Source organism: Carcharhinus amblyrhynchos, chromosome 1, assembly GCF_965287045.1.
Source record: "Carcharhinus amblyrhynchos chromosome 1, sCarAmb.v2.hapA, whole genome shotgun sequence".
In the NCBI taxonomy this organism is placed as follows: Eukaryota; Metazoa; Chordata; class Chondrichthyes; order Carcharhiniformes; family Carcharhinidae; genus Carcharhinus; species Carcharhinus amblyrhynchos.
Window position 1 is genome coordinate 22,272,422 of NC_137324.1, and position 20,789 is coordinate 22,293,210.

At 44.7% G+C, this 20,789-nt stretch overlaps 1 protein-coding gene across 1 annotated transcript; it reads left to right on the forward strand.

Moving 5' to 3' along the window:
* Nucleotides 1-211: 211 nt before the first annotated feature.
* LOC145348648 (neurophysin 1-like) lies at nucleotides 212-9,752 on the forward strand. The gene is made up of 3 exons (XM_080196817.1): nucleotides 212-331; nucleotides 7,089-7,293; nucleotides 9,697-9,752. The coding sequence occupies exons 1-3, from the start codon at nucleotides 212-214 to the stop codon at nucleotides 9,750-9,752; spliced, it is 381 nt and encodes a 126-aa protein (XP_080052943.1).
* The last annotated feature ends 11,037 nt before the right edge of the window (nucleotides 9,753-20,789 follow it).

Below are 20,789 nucleotides of genomic sequence, written 5' to 3' on the forward strand. Positions count from 1 at the left end.
GTTATAACTGACCTCAGCTGAAGCATGAGAGGCACTATGCTTGCGTTCATTACAAGAGTTCCGACAATGTATTCATCCTGCGCTAAACTGGCAAAGTGATTCCACCTCCTGATTCTGAACACTTGTTGGAGGGTATAAATAAGGTGAGGCTTCTTAGATGCTCAGTGCAGTTTGGAAGATTTCCTGAGACCGGATTCACTGGTAGAACATCATGCAGTCGGCCTGCCTCGCAGTTAGTCTCTTCTGCCTCCTCTCCTTCTCCAGAGCTTGTTACTTTAATAACTGCCCCGTCGGAGGCAAAAGATCCGTCATGAACTCAGAGATCAGACAGGTAAGGGGCAACTTTCTTTCTGTAACAGTCATTTGAAATAACTAAACACTGACTGTTTCGTGAATGGTTCTTCTATATTGCAAATATGTACAAGTAGTGCAACAAAAAGTATGCAAAATCCTGTAGAGTTTTTTGTAATTCCATGCAATATTGGGAAGCTCCACGTTGACAGCCTTCGGTCAGATTAGATTGACTCTTGTTCGGGAATCATAGGGTGGTGTGGTGGCTCAGTGATTAGCATTGCTGCCTCACAGCACCACCGATCGGGTTCGATTCCGGCTTGGGTCACTGTCTGTGCAGAGTCTGCATGTTCTCCCTGTGTCTGCGTGGGTTTCATCCGGGTGCTCCGGTTTCCTCCCACAGTCTGAAAGATGTGCTGATTAGATGAATTGGCGGTGCTAAATTCTCCCCCAGTGTACCCGAACAGGCATCGGAGTGTGGCAACAGGGGGATTTTCATAGTAACTTCACTGCAGTTGATGGTAGGACTTAATTAATGGTAGGACTCTTGGCAGTGTGGAAGATCAGAAGGATCTTGGGGTCCAACTTCATAGGACGCTCAAAGCAGCTGCACAGGTTGAAACTGTGGTTAAGAAGGCGTTTAGGAATTGAGAGGTAATGTTGCAACTATATAGGACCCTGGTCAGACCCCACTTGGAGTACTGTCTCATTACAGGAAGAATGTGGAAGCCATAGAAACGGTGCAGAGGAGATTTACAAGGATGTTGCCTGGATTGGGGAGCATGCCTTATGAGGATAGTTGAGAGAGCTCAGCCTTTTCTCCCTGGAGAGATGAAGGATGAGGGGTGACCTGATAGAGGTGCATAAAATGTTCGGAGCTATTGATCGAGTGGATAGTCAGATTCCCAGGGCTGGAATGGTTGCTACGAGAGGACACAGGTTTAAGGTGCTGGGGAATAGGTACAGAGGAGATGTCAGGGATAAGTTTTTTACTCAGAGAGTGGTGGGTGCGTGGAATCGGCTGCCATCGATGGTGGAGGTGGATTCGATAAGGTCTTTTTAGAGACATTTAGATAAGTACAAGGAACTTAGTAAGATAGAGGGTTATAGGTAAGCCTAGTAATCTCTAAGGTAGGGGCATGTTTGACAGAACTTTGTGGGCCGAAGGGCCTGTATTGTGCTGTAGTTTTTCTATGTTTCAGTGTTAATGTAAGCCTACTTGTGACATTAATAAATAAACTTTACAAAAAACTAGATCCTACTGCTTCTCAGAATTCTGCAGCAGTTCACTGTTTAAGTAATACTCTGTTTTCTTATTCTCCTTGTCAAATTGAACAAGTTCACATGTTCCTACATTGTACTCCATCTGCCACTCACTCAATCTGTCTGTATTTGTCTGCAAACTGTGTATATCCATCTTAACATACTTCCCTATCTATCTTCTGCAAATTTAACTACCATGGCTTCGCTCCCTCACCTAAGTCATTGATACAAATTGTAAAAAGTTGAGGCCTGATCACCGACCCCTGCAGGACTCCATTCATCACATTCTCCCCAGTCAGACAAAGACCCATTTATGCAAAGTCTCTGTTTCTGTCAGCCAGCCAGTCTTCAGTCCAGGCTAAAATGTTACCCTGTACCCCATGAACCTTTATTTTCCACATCAGCCTCTGATGTGGTACCTTAGCAAATGCCTTCTAGAAATCCAGACAGCACGTCTACAGGGTCCCCTTTACCCACAGTGCATGATGCTCCATCAAACCTCTCCATTAAATTGGTTAAACATGGTTTCCCTTTCACAAAACTATGCTTGAGGTTCTCCGCATGTACATCTCCTTAATGATTAATTCTAACAATTTACCCATGACCGATTTCACACTAACTGGGTTTATAACTTCTTGTTCTCCTCCTTCCATTCTTGAATAGAAGAGTCATAATTACTACATTCCAGTCAGATGGAACCATTCCAAACTCCAGTGAATTTTGGAATTAGTTCTCCCTCATTAACCACCTCTTTTAGGAAACCCGAATGAAGCCCATCAGGACCCGGGTATTTGTCAGCCTGTAGCTCCATTAATTTGCTTAGTACTGCTTCCCAAGTGATTGTACATAGAACATAGAACACTACAGCACGAACAGGCCCTTCGGCCCACAAGTTGCGCCAATCACATCTATACCTACCAAGCCATAGAACTATCTGTAACTCCCAATCCCATTAAATCCCATGTACTCATCCAGAAGTCTTTTAAAAGACCCCAGTGAGTTCGCCTCTACCACCACCGACGGCAGCCGATTCCACTCACTCACCACCCTCTGAGTGAAAAACTTACCCCTGACATCTCCTCTGTACCTGCTCCCCAGCACCTTAAACCTGTGTCCTCTCGTAGTGACCATTTCAGCCCTGGGAAATAGCCTCCGAGAATCCACCCTATCTATTCCTCTCAACATTTTATAAATCTCTATCAGGTCACCTCTCAACCTTTGTCTCTCCAGGGAGGAGAGACCTAGCTCCCTCAACCTATCCTCATAAGGCATGCCTCCCAATCCAGGCAACATTCTTGTAAATATCCTCTGCACCCTCTCAATAGCTTCCACATCCTTCCTATAGTGAGGCGACCAGAACTGTGCACAGTACTCCAAGTGGGGTCTGACAAGGGTCTTATAAAGTTGCAAAGCGATTGTAATTTTCCCAAGTTCTTCTCTCCCTTCCACCTCCTGATTTACCCCGTGTGGCAATGAGTTTTACAGATTCACCACCCTCTGGCTGAAGAAATTCCTCCTCATCTCAGTTTTAAAGGAGCGTCCCTTCACTCTGAGGTTGCGCCCTCGAGTTTGAGTCTCTCCCACTAGTGGAAGCATCTTCTCCACGTCCACTCTATCCAGGCCTCTCAGTATTCTGTAAGTTTCAATTAGATCCCCCCTCATCCTTCTAAACTCCATTGAATACAGACCCAGAGTCCTCAACAGCCTGCTCAGGTCCAACTGCCAGAGGAGCACCACCAAGATCATCAGGCTCAACACAACAGCACAGTCAGCAATCTGTCTCCAAAGCCATGGGCAGTGAGGAGAGAGGGCACCAAGAGAGGAGAGGGCACCCGCACTGAGAGGGGAGGGGGCACTGAGAGGGGAGAGGCACCAGGATTGGAGAGGGCACCAGGAGGGGAGAGGGGCATTGAGAAGGGAGAGGGCACCGAGATGTAATGGTAATTTTAAGACACTGAGCTCAGGGCAGTGCGGTAGCACAGTGGTTAGCACTGCTGCTTCACATCTCCAGGGGCTTGGCTTCGAATCCCAGCTCAGGTCACTCTCTGTGTGGGGTTTGTACATTCTTCCTGTGTCTGTGCGGGTTTCCTCCGGGTGCTCCGGTTTTCTCTCTGTTCCTGTCAGCCAGCCTGCCTTCCAAAGATGTGCAGGTTAGGTTGATTGGCCATTCTAAATTACATCTTAGTGTCCCAGGATGCATAGGTGAGAGGGATTAGTGGGTAAATATGTAGGGATATGGGGATAGGGCCTGGGTGGGATTGTGGTCGGTGCAGACTCGATGGGCCGAATGGCCTCTTTCTGCACTGTAGGATTCTATGATAGGCTTTCACTGTTGTCCATTCTATTAAAGTAATGTTTGGATTCTGTGTCACTCCCTCTTCATTAACCCTATTGCCCTCCTGACCTCCTGGAGGCGTGACTCCAATGTATCTCTCTTCCACATCTGTCCCAGGATGCTAGAGCAGTCACGAACGACTTTCTCATCTGCTACCCTTTGTCACCCAGCAACCAACTATCATAGAATCCTTACAGTGCAGAAGGAGGACATTTGGCACCAACAACAATCCCACTCTGGCCATATCCCCCTCACCCCATATACTTCCCCTAGCTATTCCCCCTGACATGAGGGGCAATTTAGCATAGCTAATCCACCTAACCCATCTTTGGATTGTGGGTGGAAACTGGAGCACCCGGAGGAAACCCATGCAGAAAAATTCCACAAAGACAGTGACCCAGCCAGGATTCAAACCCATGTTCCTGGCGCTGTGAGGCAGCCGTGCTAACCACTGTGCCACCGTGCACCTCCTGAGCTGGGGCCACGATCAGCTTTGGTACCTCGGACAGTGTCAGCATCATGGGATCTGTCAGGGTACCTCGTCCAGAGTTGCTGAATCTGGGTCACTATCTGCACATCCATGGGCCTAAATGATTCATCTGTGGGGCGTGTTCACTCAGCAGACACTGAAACATGCGCAAAATGTGCTCCAGGCTCCGCTCAGCCCCAGACTGCAAATTTACGGATGGCCAATTAACAGCCAATCAGAGTGAAACGTGCTCTGTGAAAGACTGAGCTCTGTGACAACACCAGGTTAAAGTCCAACAGGTTTATTTGGTAGTAAAACCCACAAGCTTTCGGAACGCTGTTCCTTCGTCAGGTGAGTGGAGAGTTCTGCTCACAAACAGGACATATAAAGACACACACAGTTTACAGAATACTGATTAGAATGCAAGTCTTTACAGCTAATCTGCTATTCAAGTCTTAAAGGTGCAGACAATGTGCATGGAGATAGCATAAAGCACAGGTTAAAGCATAGGTTAATGCTTAATGTTATTAAGAACATAAGAACAGGAGTAGGCCATCTAGCCCTTCGAGCCTGCCCCACCATTCAATAAGATCATGGCTGTTCTGAAGTGGATCAGTTCCACTTTCCCGCTTTCTCCCCATAACTCTTAATTCCCCTGTCTATCAGAAACCTGTCTACCCGTGACTTAAATATAGCAAGGTAGCCTCCACCACTTCAACGGGCAGAGAATTCCAAAGATTCACCACCCTTTGAGCGAAGAAGTTCCTCCTCAACTCTGATCTAAACTGCCCCCCCCCTTATCTTGAGGCTGTGCCCTCTAGTCCTGCTATCCTTTCTAAGCGGGAAGAATGTCTCTACCTCTACCCTATCCATCCCCTTCATTATCTTATACGTCTCTATAAGATCCCCCCTCATCCTTCTAAACTCCAGCGAGTACAGACCCAGTCTATTCAGTCTCTCTTCATAGGCTAACCCCCTCATCTCCAGTATCAGCCTAGTGAACCTCCTCTGCACTCCCTCCAAGGCTAAAATATCCTTGCGCAAGTGCGGCAACCAAAACTGCACACAGTACTCCAGCTGCGACCTCACCAGTGCCCTGTACAGTTGCAGCAAGACCTCCCTGCTTTTATATTCAATCCCCCTCGCTATAAAGGCCAGCATCCCATTCACCTTCCTGATCACCTGCTGCACCTGCAGACTGGGTTTTTGCAATTCATGCACAAGGACCCCCAGGTCCCTCCGCACCGTAGCATGCTGCAGCTTTTCACCCTTTAAATAATAATCCCTCCCACAATTATTTCTGCCAAAGTGGATAACCTCACACTTGCTAACATTGTACTCCATCTGCCAGGTCCTCGGCCACTCGCTCAGCCTATCTAGATCCCTCTGCAGACTTTCCATACCCTCCACGCAATTTGCTTTTCCACTCATCTTCATGTCATCAGCAAATTTCATCACCCTACACTCAGCCCCCTCCTCCAGATCGTCGATGTAAATCTATGTATATTCATGCCCACCAACTGAAATATCGCATAGTGATGTCAGGACACTCACTGGAAGTCTTCTCCTGCAATTTCACCTGCTTCATGCCCTCCTCCTGCCATCCTTGGCAGCGCTCAGCCAGTCTTAGAGTGTGCTTCACTCTGACACCCAATCAAACACTGGCCAGTGTGCCACTGTTATTAGCAATTGTCCCAGCCAACAATGGTGATTGTAATAATTGGAAATTTCAACTTGTATGAGTAAAAAAATAAGCAAATGGCCAAGTATTTCAGAAGAATGGGAAAATGTGAGGAGATTGAATTGGGATTTTCAAATTATGGCACAACAAATTTGGGCAAATTATTCTTTAATGTTTAAAGATTTGGGTTGGAATTTCACTGCCCCGTCCACCATGAGAATTGGAGCATGCGAGGGGTGAACGATGTATATACACAGTGAGGGATTTTATGGTTTCAGGATGAGCGAGGCCAAAAAATTCCACCAGTAGGATTCATCTCTTTGTACTCAAGCAGTTATAAGTGTGTGGAGCAGGTTATGATGGGAGGTAGGGATTGAATGAGTTGAGAGATAAAATGGGGCTCGAATTGAAAAAGGATTCATGGATCTAGTGGGTTTAAAGTGTTCCCGAAGATTCTTAAAGGGCGTGCAATTGTTTGGTGTGATGTCTCAACAACGGATAGGATGTTAAAGGGACTTTAAAGGGATTTGTTTTGATATATCCTGGAATGAGGAGATTTGTGTATTATTGTTAGCTGAGAAAATTTATTTTTATCATTGTGCATGGATTTCCACAAGGTGGATCCAGTGATACATTAGAACCGTACAGGGTGCAGAAAGAGACCATTTGGCCCATCAAGTCTGCACCAACTCTCTGAAAGAACATCCCATCCAGGCCCTCCTTTCTGTCCTACTCCCAAATCCCACACAATTTAGCATGACCAATCCAAATAACATGCACATCTTTGGACATTAAGGGCAATTTAGCATGGCTAATCCGTCTAACCGATACATCTTTGGATTGTGATTAATTGTAACTAAGCAGTATAGTGAAATTTACTGAAATTTGAATAGAATCGCAAAGTAAATCATTGCATGAAATGTTAATGAATAAGCAGAATCAAGCTGTACATTTAACGTGTGTGCTTTGGACAATCAGTGACATTGTAATAATTATTTTGATCTATTTACCGACAACACTGACATTACCCCTTTTCCAATCCTACACAGTGCATGCAGTGTGGTCCTGAAAATAAAGGCCATTGCTTTGGACCCAGGATTTGCTGTGGGGAGAGGTTTGGCTGCTACATTGGAACCGCAGAGACAGTAAAGTGTGAGAAGGAAAACTACATTTTCTCTCCCTGTGAACCCATCGGCAGATCCTGTGGCAAAGAAGGTGGGAGATGTGCCTCATCAGGGGTCTGCTGCACTGACCGTGAGTAACTGGCGCGTCCGTTCACATCGTTTCATTTCAGATAATCCAAACCAGCAAATTCAGATCAGTAAAAGTTCCAACTACGAGAGCGTTTGTTGCATGACAGTGAGTTATTTGGTGAAAAGCCTGAGGCACGCTTTGAACCACCCTGAGTGGAGACACAATGTCCCCACCGGCACATCGATTTACAATCTATTCCATGTTTTAGGCTTTCTTAACCTTGCCCCTTGCCTGAGGCGTGGTGATCCTTGGGTTAAATCACCACCAGCCAGCTCTCCCCCTCAAAGGGGAGAGCAGCTTATGGTTATCTGAGACTATGGCGACTTGATCTTAGCTTATCCTGACTCCACTTCCACTACTTTACAACCTCACTCGGGTGAGGCTTATGACATCCCACCCCAAACCAATGGAGAATTCCGTTCTCCAAGACTCGCCTGCTCCGGAATCAGGGTGGGTGAAGCAGTAAAATTCCGGCTTACATGATTTGTATGTATCCCAAAGTTTGCTTGTCTCTAGTTTGCACTCTCTTTGCCTGATATCCTTATCTTAACTTGAAGTATCATTTTGGATTAACCTTTTGTGTATTGTTTACTGTTTTAAATAGAATCACAGAATTCCTACGGTGCATAGGAAGGCCATTCAGCCCATTGAGCCTGCTCCAGCAACAATCCCACTCAGGCCCTATCCCTGTATCCCCACCTATTTACCCTGCTAATCACCCTGACACTAAGGGGCAATTTAGCATGGCCCATCAACCTAACCTTCATATCTTTGGACAGCGGGAGGAAGCCGGGGCACCCAGAGGAAGCCCATGCAGACGAGGGGGAGAACGTACAAACTCTACACAGGCAGTGACCCAAGGCCAGGATTGAACCCAGGTCCTGGTGCTGTGAGGCAGCAGTGCTGACCATTGTGCCACCATGCCACCCCAGTGAAGCCAAGAAATCAACCCCCTATAGCTCATTCCAAATAAAAGTGGGCTAGCCTTTCTCACTCACCAGCTGGGTGGAAAGAGGAATATTGGATGAGGTGGGTACTGGAGCAGTCATGGAGCCCTCGATCATGCAGTCCTGCTCCACAGAATGATGCTTCCTGACCTGACAGTAAAACTGCCCATAAATCTATTCCTGTATGTCAGTTTGTAAGGACAATAGGGCTAATTTCAATTTTCAGTGGAGGCAAAAAGCAGGCAGTAATGGATGATCCTCCTGTTCTACATCATTTCTTCCAAAGAACAAAGATAAAGAACAAAGAACAACACAGCACAGGAAACAGGCCCTTCGGCCCAACGAGCCCGCGCCGCCATCTTAACATTCATTCTTTTGCTGTTATGTTATGTTATTAACGTGAATTATCTTTGTCGTAATTCAAAATTGCCACTTTGTGGGAGTGACAGATCAGACAGCCAACCCACTACTGCCCAATTCCTGTCTCTGCCAAAAGTTTTAACCCAGATTGTGTCAGGATTAAATTCTCAATCTACCAGAATACTGCATTTCTACTTTGTGATTACTTATTGATGAACTATTGGCATGGGATTTTTTTTAAGTTAGCTCACCTTGTTTCCTGGTACCCTGAGGTTAAATTAGTGTCCCTTGTGGATCCATGAATACATTAATATTCTCATCAGGACACAGGGAAATAAGGAGGAATTACTTTATGATGAACGGTCAGAATGCGGAAGCTGCGACCACAGAATATGACTGCAACAAATAACCTAGATACTTTCGACAAGGTCCCTCATCGGAGGCTTATCCAGAAGATTAAGACCCATGGGATCTATGATGACTTGGCCGCTTGGATTCAGAATTGGCTTGCCCATAGAAGTCAGAGAGTAGTGGTGAAAGGCTGTTTTACTACCTGAAGGTCCGTGAGGGGAGGCCTGATCGCAGTCTATAAAATTATGAGGTGCATAGATAAAGTTGACAGAATCTTTTTCTCAGGGTTGAAATAGTAGAAGGGATGCACTTAAGGTGAGAGGGGGAAAGTTCAAAGGAGAAGTGAGGGGCAAGTTTTTTTTACGTAGAGAGTAGTAGGTGACTAGAACGTGCTACAGGGCTGGTGGTAAAGGCAGATACAACTGGAGCATTTAAGGGCCTTTTAGATAAGCACATGAATATGCAAGCAATAGAGGGCAGAAAGGATTAGTTTAATTTGGCGTCATGTTCAGAACAACATTGTGGGCTAAAGGGCTGTCGCTGTGTGCTGTACTGTTCTGTGTTTTATATATTATGTATTTCAAAAGAAAGTGAGGCACGAGAGAACAGGAATGATATGCTAAAAGTTAGAGGATGGAAGGAAATTTCATCTTGGGTTAAATACCAGCACCCATGAATTGGGTGGAATGGCCTGTTTGAATGTGTTATGTTCTGTATAATCTTATTGTGCTTTCCCCTGTTACAGAGAACTGTGTCATGGATACCACATGTGACTCCAATAATGTCTACTCTTCGAATTAATCAACACCTCAGGAGTAAGCAGATCACTGGAACAAGATCCAAAGTCCTCAGTTCTTACCTGAAACTTAAACATTGAATACAATCATATTTTAAAGTGCTAAATAGATAGAAATTGTAACATGTAATAATTTTCAGACATGTATAGGTACTTTAAACTTAAGGCAAAAAATGTCAAAAGCTGGCATAGCGTTAACAGTAAATAAAGCACACCAACTATTTACTCTATATCTCGAGTATGTCTTATGTTCAAACAATGACATTAGTTTATACATATGAAGAAATAAATATGTGGATATGTTATATATGGGCTTATATATATATATCATATAAATGCAGCCTAAATTTGGAGAGATCATAGAATCATAAAATCCCTACAGTGCAGAAGAAGCCTTTATATAAATTTATAAATGTTTCAATTATTATTATTTTTATTTATCTGGACCAAAGAGAGTTAACTGTTGGTGCTTATAACTGAAGAACTTTAGTGTCTGTTTTAGCTTCATTTCTCTTCCCAAAATGTAACTCACGGTATTGTTACCCATTGGGGATGGTGTGCCCCAGCTAATGGGATTGGCATTGATTGCTCCTATTGCTGTGTACATTGGCATTGATTGCTCCTATTGCTGTGTACATTGCTCTTGGTGCTGCAGGCTTTGAGTGTGATGTTGATGTTGCTAATGTTGTAATACTTACTGATGATATTGTTGATGGAGCACAGAGTGTTAGTGAAACTCCTGCTGTTTTCTCACTGGTTAGTGATGTTACTGGTGTTAGTCTCGCTGGTTAGTGATGGTACTGGTATTGTCTCATGGTTAATGATGTTGCTGGTATCTCACTGGTTAGTGATGTTGCTGCTGTTGCCTCATGGTTAATGATATTGCCGGTATCTCGCTGGTTAGTGATGTTGCTGCTGTTGTCTCACTGGTTAGTAACGTTACTGATGTTGTCTCACTGGTTAGTGATGTTGCTGGTGTCTTGCTGGTTAGTGATGTTGCTGTTGTCTTGCTGGTTAGTATGCTACTGATGTTGTCTCAGTGGTTAGTGATGTTGCTGTTGTCTCACTGGTTAGCAATGTTGCTGGTGTTAGTCTCGCTGGTTAGTGATGTTACTGCTGTTGTCTTGCTGGTTAGTGATGTTACTGGTGTCTCGCTGGTTAGTGATGGTGCTTGAGTCTCACTGGTTAGTGATGTTTTACCAGTTATCCCTTATTCACCATGTGGAAATATGGTCACCCTCACTGTGCCTCATGTTTGTCACCAAGTCTCTTGTCCCCATCCATTCGGCTACTCATTCACTTGTGCCTCTAGTCTTGTCTCATTGGCTACAATGATATGGAGATGCTGGCGTTGGATTGGGGTGGGCATAGTAAGAAGTCTCACCACACCCTGGAGAGGAATAAAGTGGAATTATTGTGGTCACTTTGTCCATGTCCACGCGTCAATGTCCAGTTGGAAATCCGAAGTGGAGCAGGGCCCAGACTGTTAAATTCCTCAGTGCCTCCGGATCCCCTCAAGATCTACTCCAGAGCCAGGTGTCAGGGAGCACAGATCTTCATTCAGTCTCCCTGCTCCACACGCCAAATGACAACTACCCTCTGAGGGCGGTTTCAGGCCTGCTCACCCTGTATCCTGGGTCACATGACCCATTCCCTTAAAGGGGCTACGTCCCATCACACATAACATCAGCCCACTGAGGAGAAGATCATCATCAAGGATGTTGTTGGCAAAGATCATCCAGTGGATTCGGAATTTGAGGATGCAAGTGATTGATTGCTCTCAGTTAGAAATGAGGTAATTGCAAACATTTTTAAATACTTAAATAAAATGTTTTTTAAAAAACATTTAGGCAGTTGCATGGGTAAGAAGGGTACAGAGGGATATGGGCCAAACATGGGCAATTGGGACTAGTTTAGTGGTAAAAACTGGGTGGCATGGACAAGTTGGGCTGGGGGGGTGGTGGGGGGGGGGCCTGTTTCCACACTGTAAACTTCTATGAGTCTATCACGTCTTCTTCTTTGACTAACAGCACTTTACACCAAAGATGCCTGCCTTACAAACTTGTCCATTCTACCGTGTTTAAAGTGGTAGGCAGTTGTTCCCTCTCTTGTGGTAACTTGAGTTACTTCAAAGTAAAGTTCAGGCAGTAGACACAGAAAGGCACTTTTATCATCAAACGTGCCGTAGCAGTAGGAGCTTGAATTAGGTTTTTATTGACTACATTAATTCTCCCTTTGCATTTGCATTAGCCAGTGCTGTATACGCATAAATATCAGTCTTAGTCAACACAGAGAAATAGCCATTAGATCAAACTGAAATAAATGAGTAGAACCTCAAGTCTTCAAATTCTATTCCAATTCATATTGTGTTATGAATAAAATGGATTTGTCCAATTTCTATTTCATGAGAACCACACTACACCTCTGCACATTAATAACATAATAAAAAACAATAGACTGAGGAGACCATTTTTTAACTATAAAAGGCCACTGCTGGTTTTGTGGATGATCTGACTTAGTTGTGATGCCCCCCGTGGTTAAACAGCTCAGGCCAGAATGTGCAGATGCACAGCCTTCTGAGCTGTAAGGGTGAACAGCCCGGGAACATGGTCCAAATAGTGGCACAAATGAGGACCTGCAAGCAGATTTTAGATGGTTAGAAAAGACATTGCTAAAATAAGTCTCAAAGATGGTTATCTCTGGATTGCCACTGATGTCTTAGGGACAGAGGAGGGGAACTGTGCTTAGAGTCTGAGGGAATGGGGGAGATCCTGAATGAATACTTTGCGTCGGTATTCACGAAGGAGAGGGGCTTGGTGTCTTGTGCTGTCTTGGAGGAAGCTGTAGGCCAGTTGAAAGAAATATCCATTATGAGGGAGGAAGTGTTAGGGTTTTTAGGCAGCATAAAACCTGATAAAGCTCCGGGGCCTGATGGCATTTATCCCAGGCTGCTTAGGGAGGTGAGAGATGAAATTGCTGGGCCTCTGACACAATTCTTTGTCTCTTCTTTGGACACAGGTGAGGTCCCAGAGGACTGGAGTATAGCAAACATGGTACCGCTGTTTAAAAAGGGTAGTAGGGATAACCCTGGTAACTATAGGCCAGTGAGTTTGACGTCAGTGGTAGGGAAGTTGTTGGAAAAAATTCTTAGAGATAGGATGTATATGCATTTGGTACGTTGCTATCTGATTAGAGATACACAGCATGGCTTTGTTAAGGGGAAGTCTTGCCTTACGAATCTGGTAGAATTTTTTGAGGAGGTGACAAAAACGATTGACAATGGACGAGCCGTTGATGTCGTCTATATGGATTTCAGTAAGGCATTTGACAAAGTCCCTCATGGTAGGTTGATTGCAAAGGTTAAGGCTCATGGGATACAAGGACAAGTATCTAGATGGGTTGGTAACAGGAGACAGAGAGTAGTAGTGGAAAGGTCCTTTTCTAGCTGGAGGTCTGTCACCAGTGGTGTGCCACAGGGCTCAGTACTGGGACCTCTTCTATTCGTAATATATATAAATGACTTGTAAGAGGGCGTACGTGGTGTGATCAGCAAGTTTGCAGATGACACAAAGATGGCAGGATTGGCGGACAGTGAGGAGGAGTGTCAGGTGATACAGCAGGATATAGATAGGCTGGCATATTGGGCAGATAAATGGCAGATGGAATTTAATCCTGATAAATGCGAGGTGATGCATTTTGGAAGGAATAATGTAGAGGGGAGTTATATGATAAAGGGTAGACCTATTAAGAGTATAGAAATGCAGAGGGACCTGGGGGTGCAAGTGCACAAGTCTTTGAAGGTGGCAATACAGGTGGAGAAGGTTGCGAAGAAAGTTTATGGTATGCTAGCCTTTATAGGAATGGGTATAGAGTACAAGAGCTGGCGTCTAATGCTGCAGTTGTACAGAACGTTGGTTAGACCGCATTTGGAGTACTGCGTCCAGTTCTGGTCACCTTACTACCGGAAGGACGTGGAGACCTGGAGAGAGGACAGAGGAGGTTTACCAGGATGTTGTCTGGCATGGAAGGACTGGGTTATGAGGAAAAATTGGGTAAATTGGGGCTGTTTTCGTTAGGAAGACGGAGATTGAGGGGGGATCTAATAGAGGTGTATAAAATAATGAAGGGTATAGATAGAGTAAGCAGTGGCAGGCTTTTTCCTAGATTGGAGACAAATATCACGAGGGGTCACGGGCTTAAGGTGAGGGGGGAGAAGTATAATTTGGATGCTAGAGGGAGGTTTTTCACGCAGAGGGTTGTGGGGGTATGGAATGCACTGCCAAGTAAGGTGGTGGAGGCAGGCATGCTGGACTTGTTTAAGGTTTACTTAGATAGGCACATGAGCGAAACAGGGATGGAGGGTTATAGGAGACTGTTTTAAATAAGGATCAAGGCCTCGGGACATTCCTGGAAATCAACTGTTACATGTGTTGATGTTTTTTCTCTTTTACTCCGCAGGTGTGTCGGTCCACCTTGTTGTCTAACGAGGGGCATACACACGGTGGGTCGTGCGTGGGCTGCTCTTGGATGTTTGAGAGTATCCTAGTACTTTGCGTCGTTTGTGTACGCTTAAAACTGGACCAGTAGACGGGCGCTGCAACAGCTCAGTGACTATCACTGCTAGCTGTGCAGATACATGGATTTGGGCCTGTGTCTGTGGGAGTTTGCGCATTCTCCCTGTGGTTGCGTGAGTTTCCTCCGGGTGCTCCAGTTTCCTCCCACACCCCAAAGATGTGCTCTTAGGCTGATTGGTGTACCAAATTGTCCCTAAATTATTCTCCCCTTAATCTGGTTTCCAATGGGGGTACAATAAGCGTAGACATGGGTCAAATGTGGAGGAGGAAAAACACATTGTTAAGATGGCGGCGCGGGCTCGTTGGGCCGAAGGGCCTGTTTCCCATGCTGTGTTGTTCTTTGTTCTTCTTTGTTCTTTGGTGCCCAACTAATAATGGGTACAGAAACAGGATAGAGCACATGGGTATGAGTCTGGGAAAATGGTGAGGGCTGAGAGGGTGGGGTATGCTTTAGATTTCTGGTATACTGGAAACACTTCTGAGGGAGCTGGAGCCTGGACAGGACAGATAGGTTGTATCTCAACAGACTGAGCCCACTGTTGTTGTGGGATGAATTTATAATGCCTCCGGGGAAGGCTTAATTTAATCTTGACCACCATGGAAGTAACCATTGTCTTATGGGGTGGAACACAACCACAATTTCCACACTGTAGGGTTCTATGTTCTAATTTAGTCTGGCGGAGGGAGAGAAATAAAGGTGCTACAATAAAAAGGAAGAACAAGGTGCATGACTTCATGAGAAAACTAACATAGAAACACAGAAACATAGAAAGAGCAGGAGGAGGCCATTTGGCCTTTCGAGCCTGCTCCATCATTCTTTAAGTTCATGGCTGGTCATCCAATTCAATAGCCTAATCCTGCTTTCTCCCCATAACCTTTGATCCCGTTCACTCCAAGTGCTATATCAGCCCCCTTTTGAATACATTCAATGTTTTGGCATCAATTACTTCCTGTGGTAATGAATTCCACAGGCTCGCCACTCTTTGGGTAAAGAAATGTCTCCTCACCTCCATCCTAAATGGTCTATCCCGAACCCTCAGACTGTGACTCCTGGTTCTGGGCTCCCCCACCATCAGGAACATCCTTCCTGCATCTACCCTGTCCAGTCCTGTTAGAATTTTATAAGTCTCTGTGGGATCCCCCCTTATTCATCTGAATTCCAGTGAAAACAATCCTAACTTAATCAATCGCTCCTCATACATCAGTCCTGCCATCCCTGGAATCGGCCTGGTAAACCTTTGCTGCTCTCCCTCGAGAGCAAGAACATCCTTCCTCAGAAAAGGAAACCAAAACTGCACACAATACTCTAGGTGTGGCCTCACCAAAGCCCTGTATAATTGTAACAACACATCCCTGCTCCTGTACTCGAAACATCTCACAATGAATATCAACATACTTTCTTTATGTCATGCCTTCTTTATGTCATGCTTTCAACATGCCTTCTTTACTGCCTGCTGCACCTGCACGTTTACCTTCAACGACTGGTACACAAGAACACCAAGTCCTGCTGTACACTCCTCTCTTCCAATTCAGATAGTAATCTGCCTTCTTGTTTTTATTTCCAAAGTGAATAACCTCACACTTATCCAAATTATACTGCATCTGCCATTGATTTGCCCACTCACCCAAAGTACTGAAGGATCTCTGCATCCTCATCACAGTTCACCCCTCCCACCCAATTTGGTATCATCTGCAAACTTTGAGATGTTACATTTTGTTCCCTCATCTAAATCATTAATATATATTATGAATAGTTGGGGTCGCAGCACCGATCCCTGTGGCATCCCATTAGTTACTACCTGCCAATTTGAAAAGCATGTATTAATTCCCACTCTTTGTTTCCTCTCTGCCAACCAATTTTCCATCCATTTCAATACATTTCCTCTAATGCCATGCGCTTTAGTCTTACACTCTCTTGTGCTCTTTAACTTTGTCAAACACACCCTGAAAGGCCAAATATACCACATCTACTGGTTCCCCCCTGTCAACTCTACTAGTTACATCTTCAAAGAATTCCAACAGATTTGTCAAACGTGATTTGCCCTTCATAAATCCATGCTGACTCTGTCTGATCCTGCCACTGCTTTCTAAATGCTCTGCTATAAAGGCCTTGATAATGGATTCAAGAATTTTCCTCACTACCGATGTTAAGTTTACTAGTGTATAATCCCCTGTTTTCTCTCTACCTCCCTTTTTGAATTTTGGAGTGACAGTAGCTACCCTCCAACCTGCAGGGACTGTTCCAGATTCTATAGAATCCTGGAGGAAGACCAGCAATGCATCCACTATTTCTAGAGCTACTTCCTTAAGTACTCTGGGATGTAGATTATCAGGCTCTAGGGATTTATCCGCCTTCAATCACATCAACTTTCCCAGCACTATTTCTCTACTAATATTGATCTCCCTCAGTTCTTCCCTCTCACTATCTTGCATTCTTCAATGTTCCTGGTATCTGATTTGTGCCCTCTTTTGTGAAGACAGAACCAAAGACATATTCAGTTGCTCGACCATTTCCTTGTCCCCTATTATACATCCCCCCCCTTTCTGTCTGTAGGGGACATACATTTGTCTTCACCAACCCCTTTCTCTTCACGGATCTATAGAAACTCTTCATGTCAGTCTTTATTTTCCCTATAAGCTTTCATTCTGTATTTTCCCCTTCCTGATCAATCCCTTGGCCCTTCTTTGCTGAATTCTAAACTGTTCCCAATCCTCAGGCCTATTATTTTTCTTGGCCAACCTGTATGCTTCTTCCTTAGATCAGATACTCTGTAATTTCCTTTGTAAGCCATGGATTAGGCCTCTTACCCATTTTGCTTTTGTACCAGCCAGGAACAAACAATTGCTGCAGTCCCCCCATGCATTCCTTGAATGTTTACCATTGCTTATCCACTGTCATCCCTTTAAGTAATTCTCCTGCATCTATCAAGGCCAACTCACGCCTCATATCCTCAGAGTTTCCTTTATTAAGATTCAGCACCCCAGTTTCTGAATCAACTACTCCACTCTCCACCTTGATAAAAAATTCTGTCACGTTGTGGTCACTCATCTCCAAGGGGTCTCGTACAGCTAGATTGGCAATGATTCCTTTCTCATTACCCAATTCCCAGTCTAAGATGGCCTGCTCTCTAATTGATTCCTTCACATACTGGTTAAGAAAACCATCCAGTATACACTCCAGGAATTCCTCCTCTACGCCATTGTGGCTAATTTGATTTGCCCAACTTATATGCAAATTAAAGTCACCCATCTTCACCAATATTTCCTTATCACATGTATCACAAATTTCTATCATCTGAATAAGTTACAATAAAGTTGCTTGGTGGGGTCAGACTAAGAGAGAATATAATAAGGTCCAACATTGATTTACAGTGCATGTGTATAAATAGGTTTAGTGAGCTGCAGATGCAAAGAGACACAAAGGAGCATGGTCTGAGGACATTGGAGTCCTGAAACAATCAAAGAACAGAATTGGAAGCTGAATATTTTTGGATACAAAGAGTGAAATTTTCTATTTTTCAGACACAGTGTGGTGGTGGGCACCTTCTATAGTGCCCATCCTGCTCACTCCCCATTCTGCACAGGACCGAACCCCCTGGTGAGTTGGAAGTTGGTTTGCCCGCTTGCCATCGCCATCAGCTGAATGTCTGGCGCCACATTTAAACGCCAGTACAACAACTTTATCTAACTGCCCACCTAGTCTCAGGACACTTGCAGAGGCATCTTCAAGCTACAAGAGGAAGGCTGAAATCTTCAGGAAGAAGGCAACACCCTGCTTCACCCACCAACCCCTGGAGATCTTGATCAGAAGGGTGTGAGTACATAGGCTGGCCCTGTATCCTGGGGAGGGCTCCAAGAAGCAATCCACCCATAACTCTCCAGTCTGGGATACCATCACAAAGCAGGTCAGAACGACTGGTAATCATGCCCAAAATATCATCCAGTGTAAGAAGATGTGTTTTCCCACCCCTCCCTTATAATCCTTGCACAACCTTCCTTCCCCATGCTTCCCTGGTGCTAGTCATCACCACTCCCTCCTCCCCCCAACTCCACCAACCAGCAACCCTCGGCAAAATGTTGCTTTGCGAACATGGAGCTCGGCCTCCCTCCCTCCCTAACAGCACAGTGGATGTACCTACAAAGCTTGTACTATAACGGATTCCAGGAGCTAGCACACCACCACATCCTCAAAAGGGAATTAAGGAAAGGCTAATAAATGCTGGTCTGGTCAGCAACAACCGCATTCCATAAATAAATTAAAAATACAACAATTCTCTATTAAATGCTAAATTTCCCTTTGTGTGACACCTTATTGAATGTCTTTTGGAAATCTAGATGTACAACATTGACTGGTTCTCCTTTATCTACCTGACCTCAAAGAACAAGTTTTCCCTTTAGTTAAACCATGTTGACTTGTTCTAATCATACTATGCTTATGGGCAGAGAGGTGGCACAGTGGTTACTACTGCTGCCTTGCAGTGCTGCGGATTTGGGTTTGATTCCTGGCTTGGGTCACTGTCTGTGCAGAGACTGCATGTTCTCCCTGTATCTGCATGGGTTTCATCCGGATGCTCCGGTTTTCTTTCACAGTCTGAAAGAAGTGTTGGTTAGGTGCATTGCCGTGCTAAATTCTCCCTCAGTGTACCTGAACAGGGGCCGGAATGTGGCGAATCAGATATTTTCACAGTAACTTAACTGCAGTGTTAATGCAAGCCTGCTTATGGCACTAATACATAAACTGAAGTACATTGTTAAAAAATCCTTTATAATAGATTCCAGGCATTTTTCCAACAACGGATATTGGGTTAATTGTCTTGAAGTTTGCTTTAATCTTGCTCGTCACAGGCTGATTTCTATTTTTCGTCCAACTTCAGTTGGGGAACTCCCCTCAGTGCTTGGCTAAAATTAATTAATTTGGGACTAGGGACTGTACCTGAGAACTCCATACTCATAACACCACGCAATGTCTACCCAGTTAGCCTTCAGCTCCAGACCATGGTGATATCACACCAGAACTCAAAATAAAGTTAATCACAGATCCAGTGTATCTTTGTTTTCATAAGCAGACTTGCTGATCCAAATTTTTCAAGTCCCAGTATTTGTTTTCCAGATTATAATGTTCCTTCAGCTGAGACGAAACAATGCTGATTACTATCCTCACCGTGACTCATGGCTAGATGTTTTCTCCTTAAGCTTGAGTTTGTTTGCAAGCTTTATAAAAGAACTTGAAACCATCACTTCAGGGGCGGAGGCACATTTTTCAGGAAAATGATTGGATTCACTTCGTAGTAACTTGAGGTTTTATCTCTGTGAAAAGGGTTGATTTTATCTGACAGCTCTGTTAGGTTGTTGGAAAAAACTGAACAGGTTGATTCATGTCCTTTTGGGAGGGGAGCGTTTGGACCTGGCCTGTATGTGACTCCAGTCCCATATCAACATGGGAGAGTTTTAGTTGACTTTCTAACTAGGGGTGTGCCAAGCCATTCAGTTGCATCAAACGGCCACCAGTGGTTCAAGAAAACCCCTATTATTTGTTTATATTATTATATTTGTTTATATTTATATTATTTGCTTATGGGATGTGGGTGTGGCTGGCTAGGCCAACATTCATTGCCCATCGCCAACAGCCCTTGGAAAGGTGGTGGTGAGCCGCCTTCATGAGCTGCTGTGTACACCCACAGTTGCTGTTGACCCAGTGACATTGCAGGACTGGCTTAATATATATTTCCAAGTCAGGATACGGAGAGGCTGAGAGGGGAAGTTGCTGGTGATGGTGTTCCCATGTGTCTGCTGCCTATGTCCTTCAAAGCCATGGTTGTAGGTTTGGATGGTGCTGCCTGAACAGTTCCCGCAGTGCATCATGCAGGTGGTTCACACTGCTGCCACTGTGTGTTGGTATTGGAGAAAGTGAATGTTTGTGGATATGGTGCCAATCAAGCAGGCTACTTGTCCTGGGCGGTGTCAAGTTTTTTGAGTGATGTTGGAGTTGTACTCATTCAGGTAAATGGGGAGTATCCCATCATACTTCAGGCCTATGCCTTGTAGATGGCAGACAGGCTTTGGGGTTTCAGGAAGTGATTATTCGCTGGACTGGAGTATCCTCCAGTCCTCTGGGACCTCACCTATGTCCAAAGAAGAGACAAAGATTTGCGTCAGAGGCCCAGCAATTTCATCTCTCGCCTCCCTAAGCAGCCTAGGATAAATGCCATCAGGCCCCGGAGATTTATCAGTTTTAATGCTACCTAAAAACCCTAAGACTTCCTCCCTCATAATCAATAGTTCCTTCAACTGGTCTACAGCTCCCTCCAAGACAGTACCGGACATCAAGCCCCTCTCCTTCGTGAATACCGATGCAAAGTATTCATTCAGGATCTCCCCCATTCCCTCGGACTCTAAGCACAGTTCCCCTCCTCTGTCCCTGAGAGGATCGATTTTTCCTCTAACCACCCTTTTGTTCCGGACATAGGA

Bases quoted from the DNA above. Each gene is read 5' to 3' on its own strand.
- LOC145348648 (XM_080196817.1), top strand. From the start codon at position 212: ATGCAGTCGGCCTGCCTCGCAGTTAGTCTCTTCTGCCTCCTCTCCTTC. The intron at 332-7,088 runs GTAAGGGGCAAC...AATCCTACACAG, and splicing joins TGAACTCAGAGATCAGACAG to TGCATGCAGTGTGGTCCTGA. The intron at 7,294-9,696 runs GTGAGTAACTGG...CCCCTGTTACAG, and splicing joins AGGGGTCTGCTGCACTGACC to AGAACTGTGTCATGGATACC.